This window comes from Microcaecilia unicolor, chromosome 2 (genome assembly GCF_901765095.1).
Source record: "Microcaecilia unicolor chromosome 2, aMicUni1.1, whole genome shotgun sequence".
NCBI lineage: Eukaryota > Metazoa > Chordata > Amphibia > Gymnophiona > Siphonopidae > Microcaecilia > Microcaecilia unicolor.
Genome location: NC_044032.1, coordinates 327,228,257 through 327,253,117, shown reverse-complemented (window position 1 = coordinate 327,253,117; position 24,861 = coordinate 327,228,257). Strand labels below are relative to the sequence as shown.

At 47.6% G+C, this 24,861-nt stretch overlaps 1 protein-coding gene across 1 annotated transcript in view; it reads left to right on the top strand.

Annotated features, from left to right (window-relative positions):
• DNAH6 (dynein axonemal heavy chain 6) overlaps positions 1-24,861 on the top strand; it is a 2,906,060-nt gene that overhangs the window by 780,053 nt on the left and 2,101,146 nt on the right. Inside the window, exons 25-26 of the mRNA XM_030192089.1 lie at positions 11,895-11,991; positions 22,086-22,299. Coding sequence (XP_030047949.1) covers positions 11,895-11,991; positions 22,086-22,299 — 311 coding nt within the window. The remainder of the gene's footprint in view (positions 1-11,894; positions 11,992-22,085; positions 22,300-24,861) is intronic.

Genomic DNA, 24,861 nt, shown 5'->3' with positions numbered 1-24,861 from the left:
GACCTAAGGGCCCTGAACAAATATCTGATCAAGGAAAAGTTCAGGATGCTTTCCCTGGGCACCCTTCTTCCCATGATTCAGGAAAACGATTGGCTATGCTCTCTGGACTTGAAGGATGCCTACACGCACATCCCGATATTGCCAGCTCACAGGCAGTATCTGCGATTTCGGCTGGGCACACGTCACTTCCAGTACTGTGTGCTTCCCTTTGGGCTCGCCTCTGCACCCAGGGTGTTCACGAAGTGCCTGGCTGTAGTAGCAGCAGCGCTTCGCAGGCTGGGAGTGCACATGTTCCCTTATCTCGACGATTGGCTGGTGAAGAACAATTCCGAGGCAGGAGCTCTACAGTCCATGCAGATGACTATTCGACTCCTGGAGCTACTGGGGTTTGTGATAAATTATCCAAAGTCCCATCTTCTCCCAGTACAGAGGCTCGAATTCATAGGAGCTCTGCTGGATTCTCGGACGGCTCGTGCCTATCTTCCGGAGACAAGGGCCAACAATCTGCTGTCCCTCGTCTCCCGGGTACGAGCGTCCCAGCAGATCACAGCTCGGCAGATGTTGAGATTGCTTGGCCACATGGCCTCCACAGTTCATGTGACTCCCATGGCTCGTCTTCACATGAGATCTGCTCAATGGACCCTAGCTTCCCAGTGGTTTCAGGATGCTGGGGATCTAGAAGACGTGATCCACCTGTCCACGAGTTTTCTCAAATCCCTGTATTGGTGGATGATTTTGTCCAATTTGACTCTGGGACGCCCTTTCCAAATTCCTCAGCCACAAAAGGTGCTGACTATGGATGCGTCTCTCCTGGGGTGGGGAGCTCATGTCGATGGGCTTCACACCCAGGGAAGCTGGTCCCTCCAGGAACGCGATCTGCAGATCAATCTCCTGGAGTTACGAGCGGTCTGGAACGCTCTGAAGGCTTTCAGAGATCGGCTGTTCCACCAAATTATCCAAATTCAGACAGACAACCAGGTTGCCATGTATTACATCAACAAGCAGGGGGGCACCGGATCTCGCCCCCTGTGTCAGGAAGCCGTCAGCATGTGGCTGTGGGCTCGCCGTCACGGCATGTTGCTCCAAGCCACATATCTGGCAGGCGTAAACAACAGTCTGGCCGACAGGTTGAGCAGGATTATGCAACCTCACGAGTGGTCGCTCAACTCCAGAGTAGTGCGCCGGATCTTCCAAGTGTGGGGCACCCCCTTGGTAGATCTCTTTGCATCTCGAGCCAACCACAAGGTCCCTCAGTTCTGTTCCAGACTTCAGGCCCACGGCCGACTGGCATCGGATGCCTTCCTCCTGGATTGGGGGGAAGGCCTGCTATATGCTTATCCTCCCATACCTCTGGTGGGGAAGACTTTGATGAAACTCAAGCAAGACCGAGGCACCATGATTCTGATTGCTCCTTTTTGGCTGCGTCATATCTGGCTCCCTCTCCTTCTGGAGTTGTCCTCCGAAGAACCGTGGAGATTGGAGTGTTTTCCGACCCTCATCACACAGAACGAAGGGGCGCTTCTGCATCCCAACCTCCAGTCTCTGCCTCTCACGGCCTGGATGTTGAGAGCGTAGACTTTGCCTCTTTGGGTCTGTCGGAGGGTGTCTCCCGTGTCTTGCTTGCTTCCAGGAAAGATTCCACGAAGAGGAGTTACTTCTTTTTATGGAGGAGGTTTGTCGTCTGGTGTGACAGCAAGGCCTTAGATCCTCGCTCCTGTCCTACACAGACCCTGCTTGAATACCTTCTGCACTTGTCTGAGTCTGGTCTCAAGACCAACTCTGTAAGGGTTCACCTTAGCGCAATCAGTGCATACCATTACCGTGTGGAAGGTAAGCCGATCTCAGGACAGCCTTTAGTTGTTCGCTTCATGAGAGGTTTGCTTTTGTCAAAGCCCCCCGTCAAACCTCCTACAGTGTCATGGGATCTCAATGTCGTTCTCACCCAGCTGATGAAACCTCCTTTTGAGCCACTGAATTCCTGCCATCTGAAGTACTTGACCTGGAAGGTTATTTTCTTGGTGGCAGTTACTTCAGCTCGTAGAGTCAGTGAGCTTCAGGCCCTGGTAGCCCAGGCCCCTTACACCAGATTTCATCATAATAGAGTAGCCCTCCGCACTCACCCTAAGTTCTTGCCGAAGGTAGTGTCGGAGTTTCATCTGAACCAGTCAGTTGTCTTGCCAACATTCTTTCCCCGTCCTCATTCCTGCCCTGCTGAACATCAGCTGCACACATTGGACTGCAAAAGAGCATTGGCCTTCTATCTGGAGTGGACACAGCCCAACAGACAGTCTGCCCAAATGTTTGTTTCTTACGATCCCAACAGGAGGGGAGTGGCTGTGGGGAAACGCACCATATCCAATTGGCTAGCAGATTGCATTTCCTTCACTTACGGCTGGGCTGGCTCGAGGGTCAAGTCACGGCTCACAATGTTAGAGCCATGGCAGCGTCAGTGGCCCACTTGAAGTCAGCCACTATTGAAGAGATCTGCAAAGCTGCGACGTGGTCATCTGTCCACACATTCACATCTCATTACTGCCTGCAGCAGGATACCCGACGCGACAGTCGGTTCGGGCAGTCAGTGCTTCAGAATCTGTTCGGGGTTTAGAATCCAACTCCACCCCCCTAGGCCTGTGTTTATTCTGTTCCAGGCTACACTCTCAGTTAGTTGGATAAGTTGTTAGGTCAATCTCAGTTATGTCCTCACCGTTGCGAGGCCCAATTGACCATGTTTGTTGTTTTGAGTGAGCCTGGGGGCTAGGGATACCCCATCAGTGAGAACAAGCAGCCTGCTTGTCCTCGGAGAAAGCGAATGCTACATACCTGTAGAAGGTATTCTCCGAGGACAGCAGGCTGATTGTTCTCACATACCCGCCCGCCTCATGAAAGGCTACAGAGGAAATTGGAGGGTCATGGGATAGGAGGAAATGTCCTATTGTGGATTAAAAACTGGTTGAAGGATAGGAAACAGAGAGTGGGGTTAAATGGGCAGTATTCACAATGGAGAAGGGTAGTTAGTGGGGTTCCTCAGGGGTCTGTGCTAGGACCGCTGCTTTTTAATATATTTATAAATGATTTAGAGATGGGAGTAACTAGCGAGGTAATTAAATTTGCTGATGACACAAAGTTATTCAAAGTCGTTAACTCGCGACAGGATTGTGAAAAATTACAAGAGGACCTTACAAGACTGGGAGACTGAGCGGCTAAATGGCAGATGACGTTTAATGTGAGTAAGTGCAAGGTGATGCATGTGGGAAAAAAGAACCCGAATTATAGCTACGTCATGCAAGGTTCCACGTTAGGAGTTACGGACCAAGAAAGGGATCTGGGTGTCGTCGTCGATAACACACTGAAACCTTCTGCTCAGTGTGCTGCTGCGGCTAGGAAAGCGAATAGAATGTTGGGTATTATTAGGAAAGGTATGGAAAACAGGTGTGAGGATGTTATAATGCTGTTGTATCGCTCCATGGTGCGACCGCACCTTGAGTATTGTGTTCAATTCTGGTCGCCGCATCTCAAGAAGATATAGTAGAATTGGAAAAGGTGCAGCGAAGGGCGACTAAAATGATAGCGGGGATGGGACGACTTCCCTATGAAGAAAGACTAAGGAGGCTAGGGCTATTCAGCTTGGAGAAGAGACGGCTGAGGGGAGACATGATAGAGGTATATAAAATAATGAGTGGAGTGGAACAGGTGGATGTGAAGCGTCTGTTCACGCTTTCCAAAAATACTAGGACTAGGGGGCATGCGATTAAACTACAGTGTAGTAAATTTAAAACAAATCGGAGAAAATTTTTCTTCACCCAACGTGTAATTAAACTCTGGAATTCATTGCCGGAAAATGTGGTGAAGGCGGTTAGCTTAGCAGAGTTTAAAAAGGGGTTGGACGGTTTCCTAAAGGACAAGTCCATAAACCGCTACTAAACAGACTTGGAAAAATCCAAAATCCCAGGAATAACATGTATAGAATGTTTGTACGTTTGGGAAGCTTGCCAGGTGCCCTTGGCCTGGATTGGCCGCTGTCATGGACAAGATGCTGGGCTCGATGGACCCTTGGTCTTTTCCCAGTATGGCATTACTTATGTACTTATGCCTCCCCTTTGGAGTTGTGTCTTCCCTTGTCTTTGTGTTGCTATATACGGGACTGACGAACACGAGCCGGGCGCGAGGGCTAGCAAAGACCTTTGCTAGTGAAGATTCCGATTGGAGGGGGCTGCCGTGGACGTCACCCATCAGTGAGAACAATCAACCTGCTGTCCTCGGAGAATACCTTCTACAGGTATGTAGTATTCGCTTTTGCTGCACTTGTATCCCACATTTTCCCACCTATTTGCAGGCTTAATGTAGCTTACAAAATGTTACAATGACATATACACGTTATAGAATAAGAATGTCAGAATAAAGATACAGATAGGTGCAAAGAATATCACAGCAATCATATTAACAGAACAATAATTTTACAATTGTTACAAATAAGAGTGCATGAGTAAACCATGTAGTATTGTAAGTGGATTGATAGATAAACATAACTTCCATATCATCATGCTGATCAATCCATAGACTGGTGGGTTGTGTCCATCTACCAGCAGGTGGAGATAGAGAGCAAACTTTTGCCTCCCTATATGTGGTCATGTGCTGCCGGAAACTCCTCAGTATGTTCTCTATCTCAGCAGGTGGTGGTCACACACAGCAGCAACTCTGGCTAGGCCTCCAAGCCTAATTTTTAGGTTTTGTTGAGTGCCTGGGGTTGAGGGCTCTTCTTGAGCAAGTGCAAACCTGGTGGTGCCAGGTCCCTCCTTTTCTCCCCCTTCCCGCTGGCTCCGTTAAAAAAAAAAAAAAAAAAATTTTGAACGTCCTTAAAGGCGTTTATTTCGACGTTTATTTAAACGTTTATTGCAGCTACTCACTGGGACACCAGGTCGTTACAGCTCGGAGCGGAAAGCAGGTAATTTTTACCTTTTTATAGCGGGCAGGGGGTTCCCCGATTGATCTCCACGTGGCCTATGGCATCGGAGGGCGAGGGCGCAAAGAGTCGCTCCCCGGATCGCTTGGGCGCTTCTAGAGGGGATGCGGGGGTCTTGAAGTCTGATTCGCCCTTGTTGGGTGACAGTTTCGTGACCGATGAGTGTCCCGGTCCTTCCTCCGGTGTGGCGGTTTTTCCCGCCATAAACGCCCATCCCCCGCTGCTCGCCTCCGCCATCTTGGCCGGCCACGCGGCTCGGACGGCTTCTTCTTGGGCCGCCCTTGAGGTAGGAGACATTAATGCCATGAACGCCCTTAATTTGGGCGACGGCACAAAAGCGGCTAAAGTTAAGCGCCGTTCTTCCCGCGCGGATCCTTCGCGGAGTGTCGTGCCGGACGCCATCTTGGATGCGCAGCATGTCTCTCCCCCGCTCTTGCGAGCGCCGGTTGAGGGTGCGTCTAGGGCTGTAGCCCAGGCTGCGGAAGTGCACAGTCTGGGGGGTTTCTCCCCCGAGTTTGTTTTGCTGCTGCATCAGGCCTTCCTTATGCAAAACGCTGCCCCTGCTCCCTCGTCTGGTAAAGAGGTTGAGGCCCCCGGAGGTAAACGCCCTCGGGTTGATTCCCAGGCCTTGGAGGACTTTGTCTCCTCCGATGTAGATGAGGGCAGCGTATCTGAGTTCTCCCAACGGTCCTTTGCGGATTCCTTGGAGGAGACGGATCCCCGCTCGGATGGAGCGGATGACCCCTCTGCAGCGCGGCTCTTTAGCTCAGAGGATTTGCCCAACCTGTTAGTGCAGGCCATGGGCATTTTGAAGATTTCCTCTCCGGAGGACGTCTCTCCCTCAGCCCCTGTTGGCTCTGCCATTATGCTGGGGACGAAGCGCCCGCCTAGAACCTTCCACGTGCATGATGCCATGCACACCTTAATTTCGGCTCAATGGGATGTCCCGGAAGCGAGCCTTAAAGTGGCTAGGGCTATGTCCCGCCTCTATCCTTTGCCTGAAAGTGAACGTGAGGCCTATCTGTGGCCTACCATGGATTCTTTAATCACTGCGGTGACTAAAAAAACGGCATTGCCGGTGGAAGGTGGCACGGCCCTAAAGGACGCTCAAGACAGAAGATTGGAGGCGGCCTTAAGGTCGTCCTTTGAGGCGGCTGCTTTAAGTTTGCAGGCCTCAGTTTGCGGCTCCTATGTGGCCAGGGCGTGCCTGACTATGGTGCAGCGGGCTTCCCCCTCGGATCATTCCTTGAGGGCTGATTGGCCGGCCCTGGAATCGGGCTTAGCCTATTTGGCAGACTTGCTGTATGATGTCTTGAGGGCCTCAGCTAAGGGCATGGCTCAGACAATCTCTGCGCGGCGGTGGCTTTGGCTGAAGCATTGGTCTGCTGACCTCGCCTCTAAATCCCGCCTGGCTAGATTGCCTTTTAAAGGCAAGCTGCTCTTTGGGGTCGAGCTGGACAAAATCGTGACCGATCTCGGCACGTCTAAGGGCAAGAAGTTACCAGAGGTCAGGGCTCGGGCTAGTACTCGCCCCGGTACCTCCAGAGGACAGTTTCAGGAAGCCCGTCGGTACCGCCCGGGCAGGTCGGGCTCCTCTGCCCCCTCTTCCTTCAAGAGGAACTTCTCCCCCAAGCAGCATTCCTTTCGCAGAGACCGCCGTCCCGGAGGTGCTCCCTCCGGTCCTCCCCCAGGGTCGCGTACCCAATGACGGGGCCTTGGTCCACGCCCCAGTGCAGATTGGAGGACGGCTGTCCTCGTTTCTGGGCGAGTGGACCACATTAACTTCAGACGCTTGGGTGCTGGAAGTCATCAGAGACGGCTACAAGCTAGAGTTCTGCCGACCCTTAAGAGACGGGTTTGTACTCTCTCCCTGCAAGTCTCCGGTCAAAGCTGTGGCAGTGCAGCAGACCTTGGACAACCTGATCCGCCTGGGTGCGGTCGTTCCGGTGCCAGAAAATCAGCTTGGCAAGGGGTGTTACTCCATTTACTTTGTGGTACCAAAGAAAGAAGGTTCTGTACAGCCTATCCTCAACCTCAAAGGGGTCAATCGGGCCTTGAAAGTTCGGCACTTTCGCATGGAGACTCTCCGCTCTGTTATAGCGGCAGTGAAGGCAGGGGAGTACCTGGCATCCTTGGACATCAAGGAAGCGTACTTGCATATTCCCATCTGGCCTCCTCATCAACGCTTTCTGCGTTTTGCAGTCCTGGGCCGACACTTCCAGTTCAGAGCCCTCCCGTTCGGGTTGGCTACTGCTCCGCGGACCTTCTCCAAAGTAATGGTGGTCATCGCGGCCTTCCTGAGGAAGGAAGGAGTACAAGTCCATCCTTATCTGGACGACTGGTTGATCCGAGCCCCCTCTTATGCAGAGTGCGGCAAAGCTGTGAACCGGGTGGTTGCTCTTTTGAGCTCCCTGGGGTGGATCATCAACTGGGAGAAAAGCCAGCTGCGCCCAACTCAGTCCCTGGAGTATCTGGGAGTTCGATTCGACACCCATGTGGGCAGAATGTTCCTGCCAGACAATCGGATTGTCAAGCTTCAGGCTCAGGTGGACCAGTTCCTAGTAGCCTCTCCTCTTCGGGCTTGGGACTATGTGCAGCTGTTGGGCTCTATGACGGCCACGATGGAAGTAGTGCCCTGGGCCAGGGCTCATATGAGACCACTACAACACTCTCTGCTGCAGCGCTGGACTCCGATGTCAGAGGATTATGCTGTGCACCTTTCCTTGGACCCAGCAGTGCGCAAGGCGCTGAGCTGGTGGACGCAGACAGACAAGTTGTCTGCAGGAATGCCTCTGGTGACCCCGGAGTGGATTGTCGTCACGACGGACGCCTCTTTGTCGGGCTGGGGAGCCCACTGCTTGGGAAGGACAGCGCAGGGGCTCTGGTCTCCTGCAGAGGCAAAGTGGTCTATCAACCTCCTGGAACTCAGAGCCATTCGGTTGGCGCTTTTGGAGTTCATCCCGGTACTGGCGATGAAGCCTATACAGGTCCTGTCGGACAATGCCACGGCTGTGGCCTATGTCAACCGCCAGGGAGGTACCAAGAGCGCCCCTCTAGCCAAGGAGGCCATGAATCTATGCCAGTGGGCGGAAGCTAACCTGGAACAGCTGTCAGCGGCCCACATTGCCGGAGTCATGAATGTCAAGGCGGACTTTCTCAGTCGCCATACCTTGGAGCCCGGAGAGTGGCAGCTATCTGCTCAGGCGTTCTTGGACATCACGAAGCGCTGGGGCCAGCCGAGCCTAGATCTGATGGCGTCATCGGCCAATTGCCAAGTGCCGCGCTTTTTCAGCAGAGGACGGGACCCTCGATCCCTGGGAGTAGATGCTCTTCTCCAACAGTGGCCGACACAAGAGCTTCTCTATGTGTTCCCGCCCTGGCCCATGTTGGGCAGGGTGCTAGACCGGGTGGCAAAGCATCCGGGCCGGATAATCCTGGTGGGTCCGGATTGGCCCAGACGTCCCTGGTATGCGGACTTGATCAGGCTCTCAGTCGACGATCCTCTGCGGCTGCCAGTGGAGCAGGGCCTGTTACATCAGGGTCCCGTGGTGATGGAGGATCCCTCCCCCTTTGGTCTTACGGCCTGGCTATTGAGCGGCAGCGGCTGAGAAAGAAGGGCTTCTCAGACAAGGTCATCGCCACTATGCTGAGAGCGAGGAAGCGCTCTACTTCTACGGCTTACGCCAGGGTTTGGCGTACCTTTGCAGTGTGGTGTGAAGCAGGCTCACTTTCTCCCTTCACTGCTCCAATTTCTTCAGTGTTGGCATTCCTGCAAGAAGGTCTGGAGAAAGGCCTGTCGCTCAGTTCCCTTAAAGTCCAGGTAGCGGCTCTGGCTTGCTTCAGGGGCCGCCTGAAGGGTGCTTCCCTGGCTTCGCAGCCAGATGTGGTGCGTTTTCTCAAGGGAGTTAATCACCTGCGCCCTCCTCTGCACTCAGTGGTGCCTGCGTGGAATCTCAACCTGGTGCTAAGAGCCTTGCAGAAGCCGCCTTTTGAACCCTTGTCGAGGGCATCTCTGAAAGACCTGACGTTGAAAGCAGTCTTTTTGGTGGCTATCACTTCAACCAGAAGAGTTTCCGAGATCCAGGCACTCTCATGTCGAGAGCCTTTTCTGCAGTTCACTGAGGCAGGAGTGACTATTCGCACAGTGCCTTCCTTCCTGCCCAAGATTGTTTCTCGCTTCCATGTGAATCAGCAGCTCTGTCTCCCTTCCTTTCGTAGGGAGGACTACCCAGAGGAATACTCTGCTCTTAAATATCTGGATGTGAGACGAGTCATCATCAGATACTTGGAAGTGACCAATGATTTCCGGAAATCGGATCATCTGTTTGTCCTGTTTGCAGGTCCTCGTAAGGGTCTGCAGGCTGCTAAGCCTACAGTGGCAAGATGGGTCAAGGAAGCCATTGCAGCGGCTTATGTGGCCGCGGGGAAGGTGCCGCCTATCCAGCTGAAGGCTCACTCCACTAGAGCTCAGGCGGCCTCGATAGCAGAGGCCGGGTCCGTCTCATTGGAAGAGATATGCAAGGCGGCAACTTGGGCATCGGCCCATACCTTCTCAAGGCATTACCGCTTGACTGTGGCTGCTCGGGCGGAGGCCCGATTTGGAGCTTCAGTGTTGCGTTCAGGGATTTCAATGTCCCGCCCTGGGTGAGTACTGCTTCGGTACATCCCACCAGTCTATGGATTGATCAGCATGATGATATGGAAGGTAAAATTATGTATCATACCTGATAATTTTCTTTCCATTAATCATAGCTGATCAATCCATAGTCCCTCCCAGATATCTGTATTGGTTATATTCTGGTTGCATTTCAGGTTCAAGTTTAGTCTTCAGTTCCTGTTCAGGAGGACTTCGTGTTCAAGTTTTTCAATGGATTCTTCAAGAGTTGAGACGAATTTGTGTTACAGTGAGCTGCTGCATTCCTCTCCCCTCCGTTTTACGGGGCTGGATTGAGACATAAATTCTGCCGGCGCTCCCTCCCGCTTCGTGCGGATGTAGGGCAGCTTTGTACCCCTCTCGCTTCGGCGGTGTTAGGGTCAGTCAGCTCCTCCCGCGGTTGCGGTTGCAGGATAAGCCAGATCCCCCCGCATCGGCGGGTGTGGTGTCCCTCCCCCGCTCCGCGGGGATGAGCTGGACGGATTCCCCTCCCCCACTTGTGTGGGGATGAGCTGGGTTAATTCCCCTCCCCCGTTTCGGCGGTGGTGAGCTGGGCAGAGTGTCCCTTTGTGGGTGTAATTCTCTAAGTGCTGAGTCCTGCGGATGGAGCTTTGATATCGACATACTGAGGAGTTTCCGGCAGCACATGACCACATATAGGGAGGCAAAAGTTTGCTCTCTATCTCCACCTGCTGGTAGATGGACACAACCCACCAGTCTATGGATTGATCAGCTATGATTAATGGAAAGAAAATTATCAGGTATGATACATAATTTTACCATAATGAATTCAGGACAAAATATAAAGTTCAGTCATGAGGATGTAATTAAGATGAACAAATAGGAGGGTTCCGTAATAGTTGTAATTGGAATAAATTGGGAGTCAGATCGTTATGGGGAATCTTTTTTGTACATCTTTATGAATAAGCAGGTCTTTAGTAATTTTCAGAAAATTGTCAAGTTGTGTGTTATTTTTATAGCGATTGGTAATTCATTCCATAGTTGTGTGCGGATGTATGAGAAACTGGATGTATGTATAGATTTGTATTTAAGTCCTCTGCAGTTGGGATAGTGAAGGTTTAAGCAGGTGCATGATGAACTTTTGTTATTTCTCTCTGGTAAGTCAATTAGGTCAGACATATAGGATGGGGCATCTCCATAAATGATCTTATGAACCAAGGTACATATCTTGAATGTAATACGATCTTTCAGTGGGAGCCAATGCAGTCTCTGTCTAAGGGGTCTGGCACTTTCATATTTCGCCTTTCCGAATATCAATCTGGCTGCAGTGTTCTGGGCTGTCTGGAGTTTCTTGATGGTTTGTGCCTTGCATCCCACATATAAGGAATTACAATAGTCCAAATGGCTCAGAACCAATGATTGCACCAGTTTACGGAATGTCTCTCTTGGGAAGAAAGGTCTTGCTCTTCTAAGCCTCCACATTGCATAGAACATTTTCTTTATAACATATTTTACATGTCAGTCTAGATTAAGATTGCGATCCAATTGTTATACCTAGGAGTTTCAGGGTGTATTTAAAAAATGAAATACAAGCACTATCAGCTCCCCATTGGTTTTTAAAATTACACCATTATTTATTTGTCTTGCTATATCCTCCTATAAATAAAACTCAATAACTTTCTGTATGAGTTTCAATTTGTATAGAAATCAGTTTTAAGGTCACAGGTCTGGCTTCTCTGTACAAGACTTAGGGCTGCTTTTACAAAGCCACACTAGCGATTCTGATGCAGCAAACACGATGAAGCCCATTGTCATTTATTAATTTGATATGCCACCTCTTTTGTGCATGAGTCAAGGCAGCTTACACAAAGATTCTAAAAATTTAACATTAAAACATAGTAAAAAGCTTATGAAAAGAATGCCAATTTTGATATGACGGAACAATGCACACATTGAACATCATCCAGAGATCATTAATTCCAAGACAGCATATACTTGAGGTAACATCAGGAGGTTATGCACTCATAGACTGCCACTCACAGCCATTCAATTCCTATGGGCTGTGCCACATTTGCTGTGACACTCACTAGCACGGCTTTGTGAATGGAGCTTTTAGACTTAATTCTTGAGCGTGTCTTTTATTCATAAGGATGACAGGAGTCAGCATTCACAGCCACTGTACAGGAGCAGTACCAGCCATCTCATATGAGTAACATCTAAAGATGAAATTCAAGCTGCATGCATCTTATATTCTGAAGGAATATTTTATATGTTCTTTCTTCCAATGACATGTTTTTCAATTATTCTTTTTATATGCAGGTCTTTTAGAGACTTTCCAGAATAATAATGCTCTTCTTGATCAAATTCAAAAGTGTCTTGAAGCCTATTTGGAGTCCAAAAGAGTTATTTTTCCAAGGTGAGTACAAAATATTAGTGAAAGACAAATACAAGTGCTTCCAATTGCATGAAGTGAACAAGGTGTTGTGCTTTAATTAAATTAATGTAGGCATGCTAAAGAAAAGTAGAGGTCACTATTTAGCAGGGCAGTCATCCTTAGCTAGATATTCAGTGGACTTAACAGTAAAGTCCCACTGCTGAATATAACTGTAGGGGTGAAATTGTTCTCTTTTTGACTTGTGTTTAGATCTCAGTCCTCTTAGCTTGGAGATGTTCTGAGTGATGGACTGATTATCTTTAGACATTGATAGGTTGGGTATTTTCTTATGATGAGTAAGTTGCTAGAGGTTAGTTGATTTATAATAATGGGAAATTTTGCATCATGTTGATGGGGGAAGAGGACTACCTGGGTGGATGGGCTGATAGTTCATAAGCTGTTGGTAGATCTGGTGCTTTGTAAGTGTCAGTTGTTAGGATCTGTGATTTATTTTAATAGTGATTGGTTGGTGTTCTATACACGGGCAGGCCAAGACAATCTGCTGCCTGAAGCGAGGAATGAGCTGCTGCCTCGGCTCCTCTTCCACTGCCCCGCATGATTTGACATCTCCTCCCTTCCTTCCCCAACCCCCTTCCCCAAATTTACCTTTTCTTGTCTTGTCATATTACAATTTTCAAAAGTAACTTCATAAATAAGCTAATACAGCAGATAAATGAAAACAAGAACAACTAATATGGTGTTAGTACAATGTCTTAACTCATGTTTCATGCTCATCAAATCATGGTACTCGCATGGATTAGTACATAACATGATACTGAAAACAGAGACATCATAGTGGAGAATTACTTAGGAATAGGGAAAGGGAAATGGGACTTGATATACCGCCTTTCTGAGGTTTTTGCAACTGCATTCAAAGCGGTTTACATATATTCAGGTACTTATTTTGTACCAGGGGCAATGGAGGGTTAAGTGACTTGCCCAGAGTCACAAGGAGCTGCAGTGAGAATTGAACTCAGTTCCCCAGGATCAAAGTCCACTGCACTAACCACTAGGCTACTCCTCCATAGTAGCCTCCAAAAAACCATACTACTTATACAAAAATGATGTTAGCCAAAACCTGATTGGGATGACATTATGTTGGAAACTTATACAGAATTTATTAAATAAAATGGGTCTCAACCGTCCAGGGCAAAGTTATTTACAATAATCATGACAATACATGCCCCTTAATGGACATCTTATCATTGACTCCCCGAAAATCCAGAAAAGACAGCAGTGTAAAAACTCCAAATATCAAAAACCAACAACATAACCCCACTCCAAATCAAGGTCAGTTGTGAAGATAATACAAAATAGTCTTTAAAATTATCAAAATCTACCACAAATTCATGCAATCCGGAGAACTGCCCACACCAAGAAGACAGCAAACAGGAACAAGAGAGTCCACAAGACAGTGGAGATGGAGATGATAAAATGGGTGGTAAAATCGCCAACAGCAATAGCAGGAGAAGAACCATGTTTGCAGTCAGCAACTTTAATGTCATCTCGATCAACAGCAAGTTCAATAGTGTGAGTCTTTAAACATGAGAAGTGATCACAGTTCCAGAGCAAGGTCAATAGGATGTACACGAAACACATCCAAGATTAACAAGATAATTCTTGGAAACAGCAATCAAACAAACAGGACTGGATGATGGAAAACAGAAGGGATCAAGGGAAAGACTTTCTGAGTAACAATCGAGAAGTGGGTAATCAGGAAGTCAGGAACATCTTGAAGAACACGCCAGGTATGAGACCAGGGTCAATCAATTTGGCAACAGCTCCAATCAACAGGGAAACTAGGAACAGAATCTTCAAAACTTGTTTCTGCATCTGAAAAACAACTAGGAGTGGCCTAGTGGTTAGGGTGGTGGACTTTGGTCCTGGGGAACTGAGGAACTGAGTTTGATTCCCACTTCAGGCACAGGCAGCTCCTTGTGACTCTGGGCAAGTCACTTAACCCTCCATTGCCCCATGTAAGCCGCATTGAGCCTGCCATGAGTGGGAAAGCGCAGGGTACAAATGTAACAAAAAAAAATAAGAACCTATTCTGCTTCATGGTTAGTTTGGTTCATTTCAACAATGTGCATATCAGGCAAATTGACTGTAGTGACTATCTCAACTGATTGAGGTGGACCCATTTAAGGGAATCTTCACCTTGAGTAATTTTCTTAAGACAAATTTGGTATGCTACAGATGAAGCTTTTTCCACAATATGAAATGGACCAATGCTAACTGTACAGAAATTTATTTGCTTTTGCCTTGGTTTGGGCAAAAGTGAAATAGAATACCTTATCACCAATTTGGTATTCCTCAGAGGTAGTCCCTTGTTCATAGTAGGCTTTTCTATCTCTAATTCTACATGCCAAATTTTTTTGAGCAAAGGCAAACAAACTCTGCAAATGTTGGCGTAAATGAGTGAGATATTCATGGTCGGTAGTAACATTGGATAAGTTCACATCATTAATTCTGTACAACACATGAATAAGTAACAACATCTACCTACCTATTGTTATTTCAAAAAGAAACACTCCTGTGGAACAATTGAGGAGTGGCACAAATGGCTATGAGGATCAACGGGCACTTCATAACCCAATCCTTATCAGAAGTTGACACATACTTCTTCAGGATGGTAATGATGGTATGATTGGCACTTACTTGTAGCATGCAGGTCAGTAAGTCCACAAGCATAAGAGTCTATAGCAAAGAGGTCCTTGTACAGGAACTCAGTCAACTGCATCTTCTCTTTTTCATCAGTAGTAGAAACATCAGCTTGTTCCCCTGGCAGATCTTTCATCATGGCAGCAAACTCATAGAAAGGTTGACTGGATGAAATTTCCACCTGCTCTTCAATTTCCTCCTGCAGAGAAGAAGTTTCAATAGAATGCACCGTTCTAGGCATCTGGGGTAAAGACAACCTTCTAGACAGAAGCAAGAAGTCATCCTCTAATTGTACTTGAGAACACATTGCATCATATGGTCAGACCAGCTCAAGAGAGATGAGGCCTCTGGGTGAGGTAAAGAGACATTCAGGTGTCTCCCCCTCCTCCCCTGGCAGATGTCCCAAGAGGAAGGTAGCCTGCCAATGATAGACACAAACTTACCTCAACATCAGGAAAGGACTCCACTACAAGAAAATCAAGAGGTTCTCCAGCAGAAATGACATCTTCAGGCTGAGAACTGATGACTAATAAGGGAAAGGAAGAAGCAGTCACCTCCAGGCAAGGTAAAGCATCAAGAGAATCGAAGAATACCACTGTGTCCAGGAGTCTCTGGCCTTGTTTCTGGCAGAGCTTGCGAGAAAAGGCTTCAACCCTTCCGGACTCCACACATCTTCAGCACACATTGCTTCAGAGACCTGAGGTTTGGTCTGTCCAGACTTCAGGCTGGAACTCATGCCCTGGGACTCCACAGGGTACATTGCATTCTACTCCAAAGTACTTGATTTATCAAATCCACAGAAACTCTCTATCTGACGAAGCAATTCGAACCCAAACATAAGGGCTGTTGCAGGCCTTGGACAATAGAGAAGAGGTGGATGAAAGTCTTCATACCCAAGGCCAAGGGTAAGCCACTAATCCCCATGAAAGGCTTGGCACCTTGCCCAGGTACCTGCACAATAGTGGAAGGACACTTGACAAATGGGATCTGCATAGGCATCACAGGGTTCTGGGAAGGTGGTTCACTGATCAAGGAGATGCCACTGAGTAACAACAGATTGGCCTGAGGTGACTGGGTACCATCCAGTCGGACTGTGCATCTCAGTGAAGGTCAGCAAACCTGCTAGGATGTGTTATGACAGGATTGGAAAAAGCAGAAGCGGTTACCTGAGGTACATCCTTGGCTGATCTTATGCAGTCGGTGAGTCCATCTGGACAAGAACAATCTCCAAATTATCAGAATTAAGAATAATGTCAGCCATCCAATCCTTCCTGACTCTGATTACTTAACTATGTTCATGATCCTTTTTAGAAGCGGTATCCAACCAGAGCTCCAAAAGGTGTGGATCTGCTGAATGCTGGAACCTTCAATTGTGCTCACATGCTTAACTCTCGCATAAGGAATTGAGCGGTTAATTTATGACCAGACCACTTCCTGAACATAATCCAAAATAGGCTGCAGCCTCTGCAAGAGGTCATTTCCAATTAAAAATTCCTCAGCTTGATTTGTGGTGATGATTACAGGGTGTTTGACCATCATCTTCCCAAGCTGTAAAAGAAGCCAAGCCTGACTCACTATTCCAATGCTCTTATCGCCAGTAGCCACAAGTGACATTTCACAGGGAATAACATGCAGTTTATCCTGATCCCCCCCTGGAAAGCCTCAAACTTCTGAACAGGACCCGAGTAACAAAAGTCACCTCAGAAGCTGTGTCATGGGAACACATGTTGGAACTACAAAGGCAATGCATACCTGGGGCCCATAGACATAAGTTTACACAAAAGGTATTTGTGTTCCCTGATGGAGTCCAAACAAGTCCTTCAGATTCAACATAGTCCTTCCAAAATAATCAAACAGTCAAGTTTTCCCCATTGCAAACAGGTTTAACCACAATCAGGCTTCTTTCTTTAAGCAGGGTTTAAATCAGAATAACTTCCAAAACAATATAGTTTCAACCCTTCAGGTGCTGCTCTCCCCAGGCTCTCCAGCTTCCAATCCCTTCTGGTTTCTTCTCCCTGCTCAGCCTGATTAACTCCCCTCTTCCATCCAATCCTACTCCTGCTTCTCACCCCACCCCTCCCTATTACAGGTGGGCAGCATGATATACTGATTGTGGGTCCAGGGGAACTGGGCTCCTTCATTCTCCCTCCCTCTTGTGGTCAGAGACGGTATAAGGCCAGCTTGCCTATCCCCTGGGCTCTCACTGCTGGGACTGGAAATGCATTCTGGGAGATGTAGTTTAGGGTTTTGCTGCTTCATTTTATACATCAGGGATGTAGCCTTGTCACAGTATTCAATGTGGATATCCTGAAAACCTGACCTGCCTGCGGCTCTCGAGGACCGGAGTTGCCTACCCCTGGTCTAGGCTATTCTGCTTTAAAGCAGTTACAATTTGTCCATGTTAAATTAGTTCATGCATGTAAATATGATCTTGTGTCTCTCATTCTTGCACAGAAGCATTTTACTTACAAAAAAAATTTAAAATTCTCATTAATGTGTTTAAAGTTCTTCATTTGAGAATCCCAATGATCTTTTATGCTCATTCCCTACACACCTTTCAGATCTCTGCACTCCCAGCAGGAGAATCTGCTGGTGATTCCCCTACCATGTCCTCCTGCAGTCAACCCAACCTTCAGCATTTTACCTTTAACCTCCTCCCTCTGGAATTTATTTATTTATTTGTTGCATTTGTATCCCATATTTTCCCACCTTTTTGCAGGCTCAATGTGGCTTACATAAAGCCTTAGTGGCTATCGCCATGTCATTCCCTCTTATCTCCATAAAGAACTATTCTTTTGTTAAATTTAAGACAGGGTTAAAAACATATTTCTTTGGTCAGGCTTTTGATGCTGCTGTTAGGCTAGGAATACCATAGGATTTGACCAGCAGACACAGATTTTCTCATTATCCTTTGCCCCACCTTGCTGGTTTCTGTTCTCTGCTTTCTGTTTACTCTCTGGCTGTTTTGATTTATGATTTACTGTAAACAGCTCTAGCACCAAAAGTATGGTGGTACAGAAAGTTTTTTTTTAATTAAAGTAATACACGTTATTCAGCAGTATCAGCTTTCATGCAGAATGAATCAGGTGCAATGCACATTAAACACAATGAGTTGCGTTGCATGTGAATGCATCCAAATTACCATATGATTATGGAAGTAGAATAAAGCAGCTTGCACTAATGTTTGCAAGTTGTGTTATTCCCATAATTATCTTTCCTCTGGGAGTATCAGCATGCTAACTTATGAACTGATGTTCCCAGGGCAACTATTACAGGCTGGCACTGTAAAAAGATTACACCACCCCTCTTTATTCAAATCATTAGTTGTCTGTGTTCTTTTTTGTTGTCCTCTTTCCCATGACACTTCCACCCCACTTGAAAAAAATGAAATGCCCCTCAGAAGCCTAACTTTCAGTTTGAAAAGTTTATCTCTGTTCAGGCCCCTGCCCATTATTGACCTACCTAAGGCCTAACTTCTGTTTTAATTACCCCTCTCTAGACCTCCGGGGGACCCATGCCCACGGAGATGAAGGGTGGGTTTCAGAGGACTCATTTTGACACGGAGGTGAAGAGGGGGTGTCGGAAGGCTCATTTTAAACCTGAGACCCAGGACCTCGGCTTTCTGAGTTCTGGTGTCTATGTGTATTTTTGGCCATCTATTCTCCCACATAATGTACTGAGGAGTAGAAGACACCTTACTTATGTGAACACTATTTGGGTAGGGGTGTTCAGAGAAACAGATAGGCAGTCAAGGAATCACAGACTAAGAGAGTAAGTGTTAGAAATAATCTTTATTCTCACCAATTGGAACTTCAATCTGGCACATTCATCAGTCAGATTCTCAGGTGGACCGACCGTAGTTCTGCCCTCTGGGTAGAGTTGGGGAAAATTCCAAACTCCGCCTAGATTTGCAGACCTTAAGTAGCATCTGCTGGCCATTCAATTCAATGAGGACACAGTTTTTTTTTCATATGTGAATCATACTTAACCGCAGATCAGGTGCCCACCTTCCCCCTCCTGTCTGATATTTCTTAATAACTGCCATTTCCTGAACTGTAAACATCTTCCCTAATATAGAGAGAATAGTATTCATATCTCATGATCCAGGATGCCATCTTTACAAAAGCAGACTCCATCTTATGAACCAAACTTCTTACTATTTTTGCCATTAATTCCTCCATCTTGGCCCTTACACCGTATTTGAATGTCACACTAGATCTGTTGCGTTCTCAAGGGCCTTAGCATTCTGTCAGGTCCTCGAGGCAGGACTGGAGTTCGTGAGCCTTTGGGCCACTGCCGAGGAGCGGCAGCGGCAGGCAAGACCACCTCGGGACTGAAACACAGAAGAGCAGTACTGGAACTCTGGACTGGAGTAGTAAAAGGCAGGCAACTAGAACAGATGAGACAGGAACAGCTTCACCTGCACCTAGCCACCGTTCCTCCGGAGTTGAGCTCTGAAGTGCAGGCGGCCGGCAGGACTTGCAGGATAAGGCAGGAACTGAAGATCCAGAGGACCCACCCTGGGTCTGGGATACACGAGGGCGACAGGGCACGGAACTAGACTCAGACAGTGTGCTGCTGCACAGCCACTAGCAAGACCCAGAAGACAGACCAAGGAACACAAGGCGTACAGAAGCTAGCAGGAGCAAGGACTAGGGCAGCAACACACTAGGCAGAACAGGGATCCGGGAATACCCACAGGGTAAACCCTCTAGCTAGGTGGAGACAGGATACAGGAATAATCACCCAGGAAAACACACTAGCCAGACAGATACAGGATTCAGGATATACCCTCAGGATATACAAGCAGGGTAGGCACACAGGCTAGGCAAGGCAGGGTTCAGGGTAAAGAGAGCAAACCAGGAATAACAGGCCAAGGGTCTTGGGCAGGCAGCACAGCAAACAGTGTAACCAGGAAGAACAGGCCAAGGGTCTGAAGCCACAGCCGTTCCACACACTGACTGGGGAACCCACAAAGGCTGAGGCTTCGCATACAGAGAACAAACCCAGACAAAGGCTTCACCCCAACCCAGGGTAAGCCAGGAACAGGGGTTTCACCCCAACACAGGGTAAGCCTGGAGCAGAGGCTTCACCCCAAACACAGGGTAAGCCAGGAACAGAGGCTTCACCCCAAACACAGGGTAAGCCAGGAAGGACCCACAGTCCACAGACAGACAATGGCAGGGAAGACCCCCCACGGAAGGACAACAGAGACACAGAAAGAAACTGGGCTGGAACCCAGAGAGAGGCTAAGCAGTAGTGCAGCAGACACTTACTAACCTGACCTGGCCTAAGAGCATAACACTTATGCAAAGGCACTGACTGCAAGCACAGCACTTCCTTATGAAGGCTCTCACTGATGAGTCACCTGCAGTAGGATAGAAGCAGGAAGTACACTGACCCGAAAGAGAGGCTTGACACATATAGGAAGTGAGCCCACAGGAAAGACAAGCAGGAGCCATCTTGGAAGCTGGCACAGAGCCGGTGGCAGCCATCTTAGATTCTGGCTCCCTAGAGAGGCATAGCCCACACAGGTGAGGTCTAGTGAAGCAATCAGCACAGAGACTAGAGACAAGACAAACACAGACAGAAGCCAGCAGAGCTGCTGACCCCCAGAAAGAAGGTAAGGCTGAGGGTGGTCACGGCCACAGACATGACAAGATCCTAATAAGGCTTGCCAAGCGGTCCTGCTTCTGTAGGCACTCAGCTACAAGGCCATCATCAGATTTTCAGGCCTAGTCAGTGCTTTTCAGCAGCTTAGGCTATAGAACTCAGCCCACCACTATTCCAGTGGATGAGTCTCAAGTTGTGACACATATTAACACTTCAAATCCACAACGTCTAGTAGACAGCGAGTATGATCCCTACTTGCCCCTGCTCTGCTGTAGTAATTTGCAGATAGTGCCGTCTCACCCTAAGAACTACATTGTGCTTCATGTGTGAGGGACTTAAGATCAGCTGATAGCATTTTGGAAAATAACTCTGGCAGGGCATGAGCAAATGAGATCACTCCTTTCTCCAACTAGACACCAGGTCTAGATGGTAGGCCTGGAGGAAGGTCATAAATGAGGCTTATGTTGAAGGGAGATAACTTTTCAAAAGGGGACAGGGCGGCAGAACTGGGGGTGGGACACTTACGTAGGACATTTAATGATCTCATTTTTACAGGCTTAATAGGATACCTTGCATGAGGGGCAGTAAAAGGGTCATGGATCAATGATGATTTCTTTTAAAAGGGCGTGGGAGCATAAGTATCAACATTTCTCAATGATTGGAGGTGCCAAACACAATACAAATTACCCCCTGTGGCAAAACAGGGAATTTTCCTGCTTGTAAATTGTATAGCTATTTTTTATGATGTGCATTTCCCTTGTTTGGCCAGCAGGTGGTATCTGTCCTTTGTTTGTAAAGTGACAGTTTCTTCTTCCTGCCTAAGCTGAGCAGAAGTAATCTGCACTGCTGTTGTTCAGAAGCCCCTCAGTGTTTATGCTTTGGGCTCTGATTGAATCTGCTAGAAATCTTTAGTCTCAGTATGGGAGCACAGAGGTAAACATCTCTGTCCTTAGACCCTGTTCAAGGCTAGCGAAAAGTTAATTTCCTGAAGCTTCCCAGGCACTACTCAGATACTGACAAAGTGTTTAGACAGTTTTAATATTGATCCTTATTCAGTTACCTGTTTCCATCTATTTTAATTCTGTTCACCATTCTAATTTTGTCACAATAAACCTTATTAGCTTATTTGTAGTTTTGGTCTGTGGGTGTTTTCTAGGAACTGTGGGACCCCTGAGAATGTGGCCCCAGTAGCCTAGAAATCACTGGAGAATAACTTGAAAGTGGGAGACGCACCCAGAGGCAAGTGAGACCTAGTCAGTGGGGAGGAGGGTGCTACTACAGAGCACAAGCTGCAGGCGCAGGCGGACCTGAGCAGTGCTGGGGACAGACCCTCCAGGTTGCTGCAGGGTTAGCCCCAGGTGTGTGCTAGGCGTTCCGTGACACCCCTTTATTTACACATTGAAGGAACTTGTTCAATATTGAAGGTGCTCAGGACCCACTGGTACCCAAAGAGCTGGCTCCTATAATATTTGTGAGAATCATGTTTACATTGGAAGCTCCTTTAAAACACGGTGGCCCTGGGATGGGGGGGGGGGGGGGGGGGGTATCACTATGTTACCTTACCGTGACCAGGAATGTGTAAAATTCACAGCCATGGAATGGCCTAGAAAATTATCATAGGATTCACAAAACTATGGTATTCAGGTTCTGCAGTGTACTTCAGATCCTGTAATAATTTTCTTTGATAGAAAAGCATGGTAATAGTCCCTTGAATGTTTTCAATATTGTCTCATTTGAAATAGAATACTAATAAATTCTATATATGAAATCATGATTTTTTAAATATTTATATTTTCTATCAGATTTTACTTCTTGTCTAATGATGAACTTCTGGAAATTCTGGCTCAGACACGAAATCCTCAAGCTGTTCAACCTCATTTAAGAAAATGCTTTGATGCTATTGTTAAGCTAGAGTTTGCTCTTATGTCCCCTACTGATGGGTCTGATAGTGATGGTGAACATGAAAAGGTGTTTACTAATGATATTTTAGCAATGTTGTCACCAGAGGGAGAAAGGGTAAGTGCAGTTTTATATTATGTTATATTATATTTACACTTTCTACAAGAAATGTGGAAATATCACTTTTGATATGTTTAGTTCAATAAAAATAAAATATGCTCTGTATCTTTGGTGTTAGCTTAAGTGGGTCATTTGATATTTGGGTACTGATAGGAGGATATCATTCATAGTGGCAAAGCAGAGCTGCCAAGGGGATAAAATTTTTCAGAGGGAGATTTAGGGCATGCCCCTAGCCCCACCAACTCCACCTATTCCCAGCTATGGCCTTGCTCTCAGATCCACCCATACCCACTGACAGCTTCATCTCTGACACACCCTGATGTCGTGACCTGTAACACCCACAGTTGCCTCCCCTTCTAGTGGCAGCAGGAGATGCCTTAATAAAACACCATCATCTGCTGCTGTGGGACCAGTCATGGCTCTTATGACAAGACTGGTCCCTTGACAGCAGGAGATGACTTTTATTACAGCATCTCCTGCTGCAGGGCCGTGCCAACACGGTAAGCAAGGTAAGCACAGCAGGAGGGCGCCGTCCTCTGGGGGGCGCCCCGCCACACCATGCTTACCTCGCCCTCCCGCTCCCATGTCCCAACTGCCCGCCCTCTTCTCCCCCCCAACAAGATCCCTTTTAAATTTACCTCCGTCCGGCAATGAAGGCGCAGCGTCAGTGAAGGAGGCGGTGCTCCCGACGTCTCTACTAGTCTTCCCTTCGCTCAGTGTTCCGCCTTCTTCTGACGTCAAGGAAATGACGTCAGAAGAAGGCGGGACATTGAGCGAAGGGAAGACTAGTAGAGACGTCGGGAGCGCCGCCTCCTTCACTGACGCTGCGCCTTCGCTGCCGGACGGAGGAAAATTTAAAAGGGATCTTGGGGGGGGAGAAGAGGGCGGGCAGTTGGGACATGGGAGCGGGAGGGCAGGGGAGAGAGGAGCGTGGATGGGAGGGCAGCGATCATTTTCACGGGGGGGGAGGGGGGGCGCACGCCAACTGTTCGTCCGCCGGGGGGGGGGGGGGTTGGGGGCGCCAACTGATCTTCTGCAGGGGGGCGCCATAGACCCTTGGCACGGCCCTGTCCTGCTGCCACTAGAAGGGGAAACTGCTCAGCGGGAGATCCTGGCACCTTTCTCTACAGAAAATTGGGCACCTGCTGTCCTTTATAGAATACTAATGTAGGAGTTGACATAGGTGCCTTTAATAGGTGCAGGTTGTTATGCCAGTCACAGAACTGGTGTAAACTCTCATGCCCAAATTCTGGAGAAATGTGCATAACTTATAGTATTCTATAAGATATACATGTTTGAGCTATGTTCGATCCAGATTCTGCCCATCTCTATGCCTACCTGTAAAATACTAGTTATGTAAGATATGTGCATATTTACAGAATAGCATTTAGGCAAAATTTTGGCATTTGCGTAAATATGTGCACATATACTCATATATATGCTGTGGATTTGGGCTGCTATTTAACACTTCAAGACAAAGTGGTCAGTTAAGTTTCATTTATTCAGAGGTATAATTGCTAGCAATTAAGAAGTTTCATGAGTGATCATACTGGCAATGATTTCTCTTCTCATGAGCTTCTTGCTTGACAAAAGGAGAGTACAGAATTACATAGATGAAAAACAGTGTACATCAGTGGGTCAGCTAACAGTCAGTTTTATTCAAGGAAATTGATAGGTCAGTAAAAACTAAAAAGGGTCTTTGACTGATATAGGTGGGATACAGATGGTTTGAAGAAAAAGCAAAACATGTATAATACACAATATTCTCTCAACTATTGACAAAGAAATTCAAACAATCACTGAGACTTCTTAGTTAAACTAAAAATACTATTTGCAGAAGGAGAAAAGCAGTTTTCAATTGCAATGCTTATCTAAAGATAAGCACCTTGTACTTTAGGTTTGTTCTCCTTCCTTCAACCTGGGGTCTCTCATAACTTCAAAGACAATCCTGTTCAAACAACGATTAGGCCCTTTCTCCGAGGACAAGCAGGCTGCTTGTTCTTATGATTGGGTGATGTCTGACGGCAGCCCCAGATCGGAAGATCTTCCTAGCAACAAAGTTTGCTAGCCCCCGCGGGAACATGCACGAACCGCGCATTCGCGACCATCTTCCCACCCATAGCGCGAGCGTGCTCCTCAGTCTCTTCTTTTCCGCAGCTCAGGATGGCGGTTTTACGGCAGTTCTGTGTCACAGAGAGGCTCCCACTGCGTTTTCGCCACTGTTCTTTGACTTTTTCGCCGAGTTTCGGGGTGTTTACGAGTTCACTCGTGTTCTCCGTTAAAAAAAAAAAAGTTTCCTCGATTTCTTTAGTTTTTCCCCTTAAGTTTCCTTTCTTTGTCGTGAGCGGCCATTTTGGCCGCCCGTGCGGGTTTTTTCCCTTTTTTGGTGTCTTGTTTTCAGCACCATCGCAAATTTTGACCTCGCCGGCGCGATTTATCCGCCCATGTCCTCGAAGCCTGCCAGCGGCTTCAAGAAGTGCACGCGGTGCAGCCGGACAATCTCGCTCACTGATAGGCACATCTCGTGTCTTCAGTGTTTGGGGCTGGTCATTGTCCCAA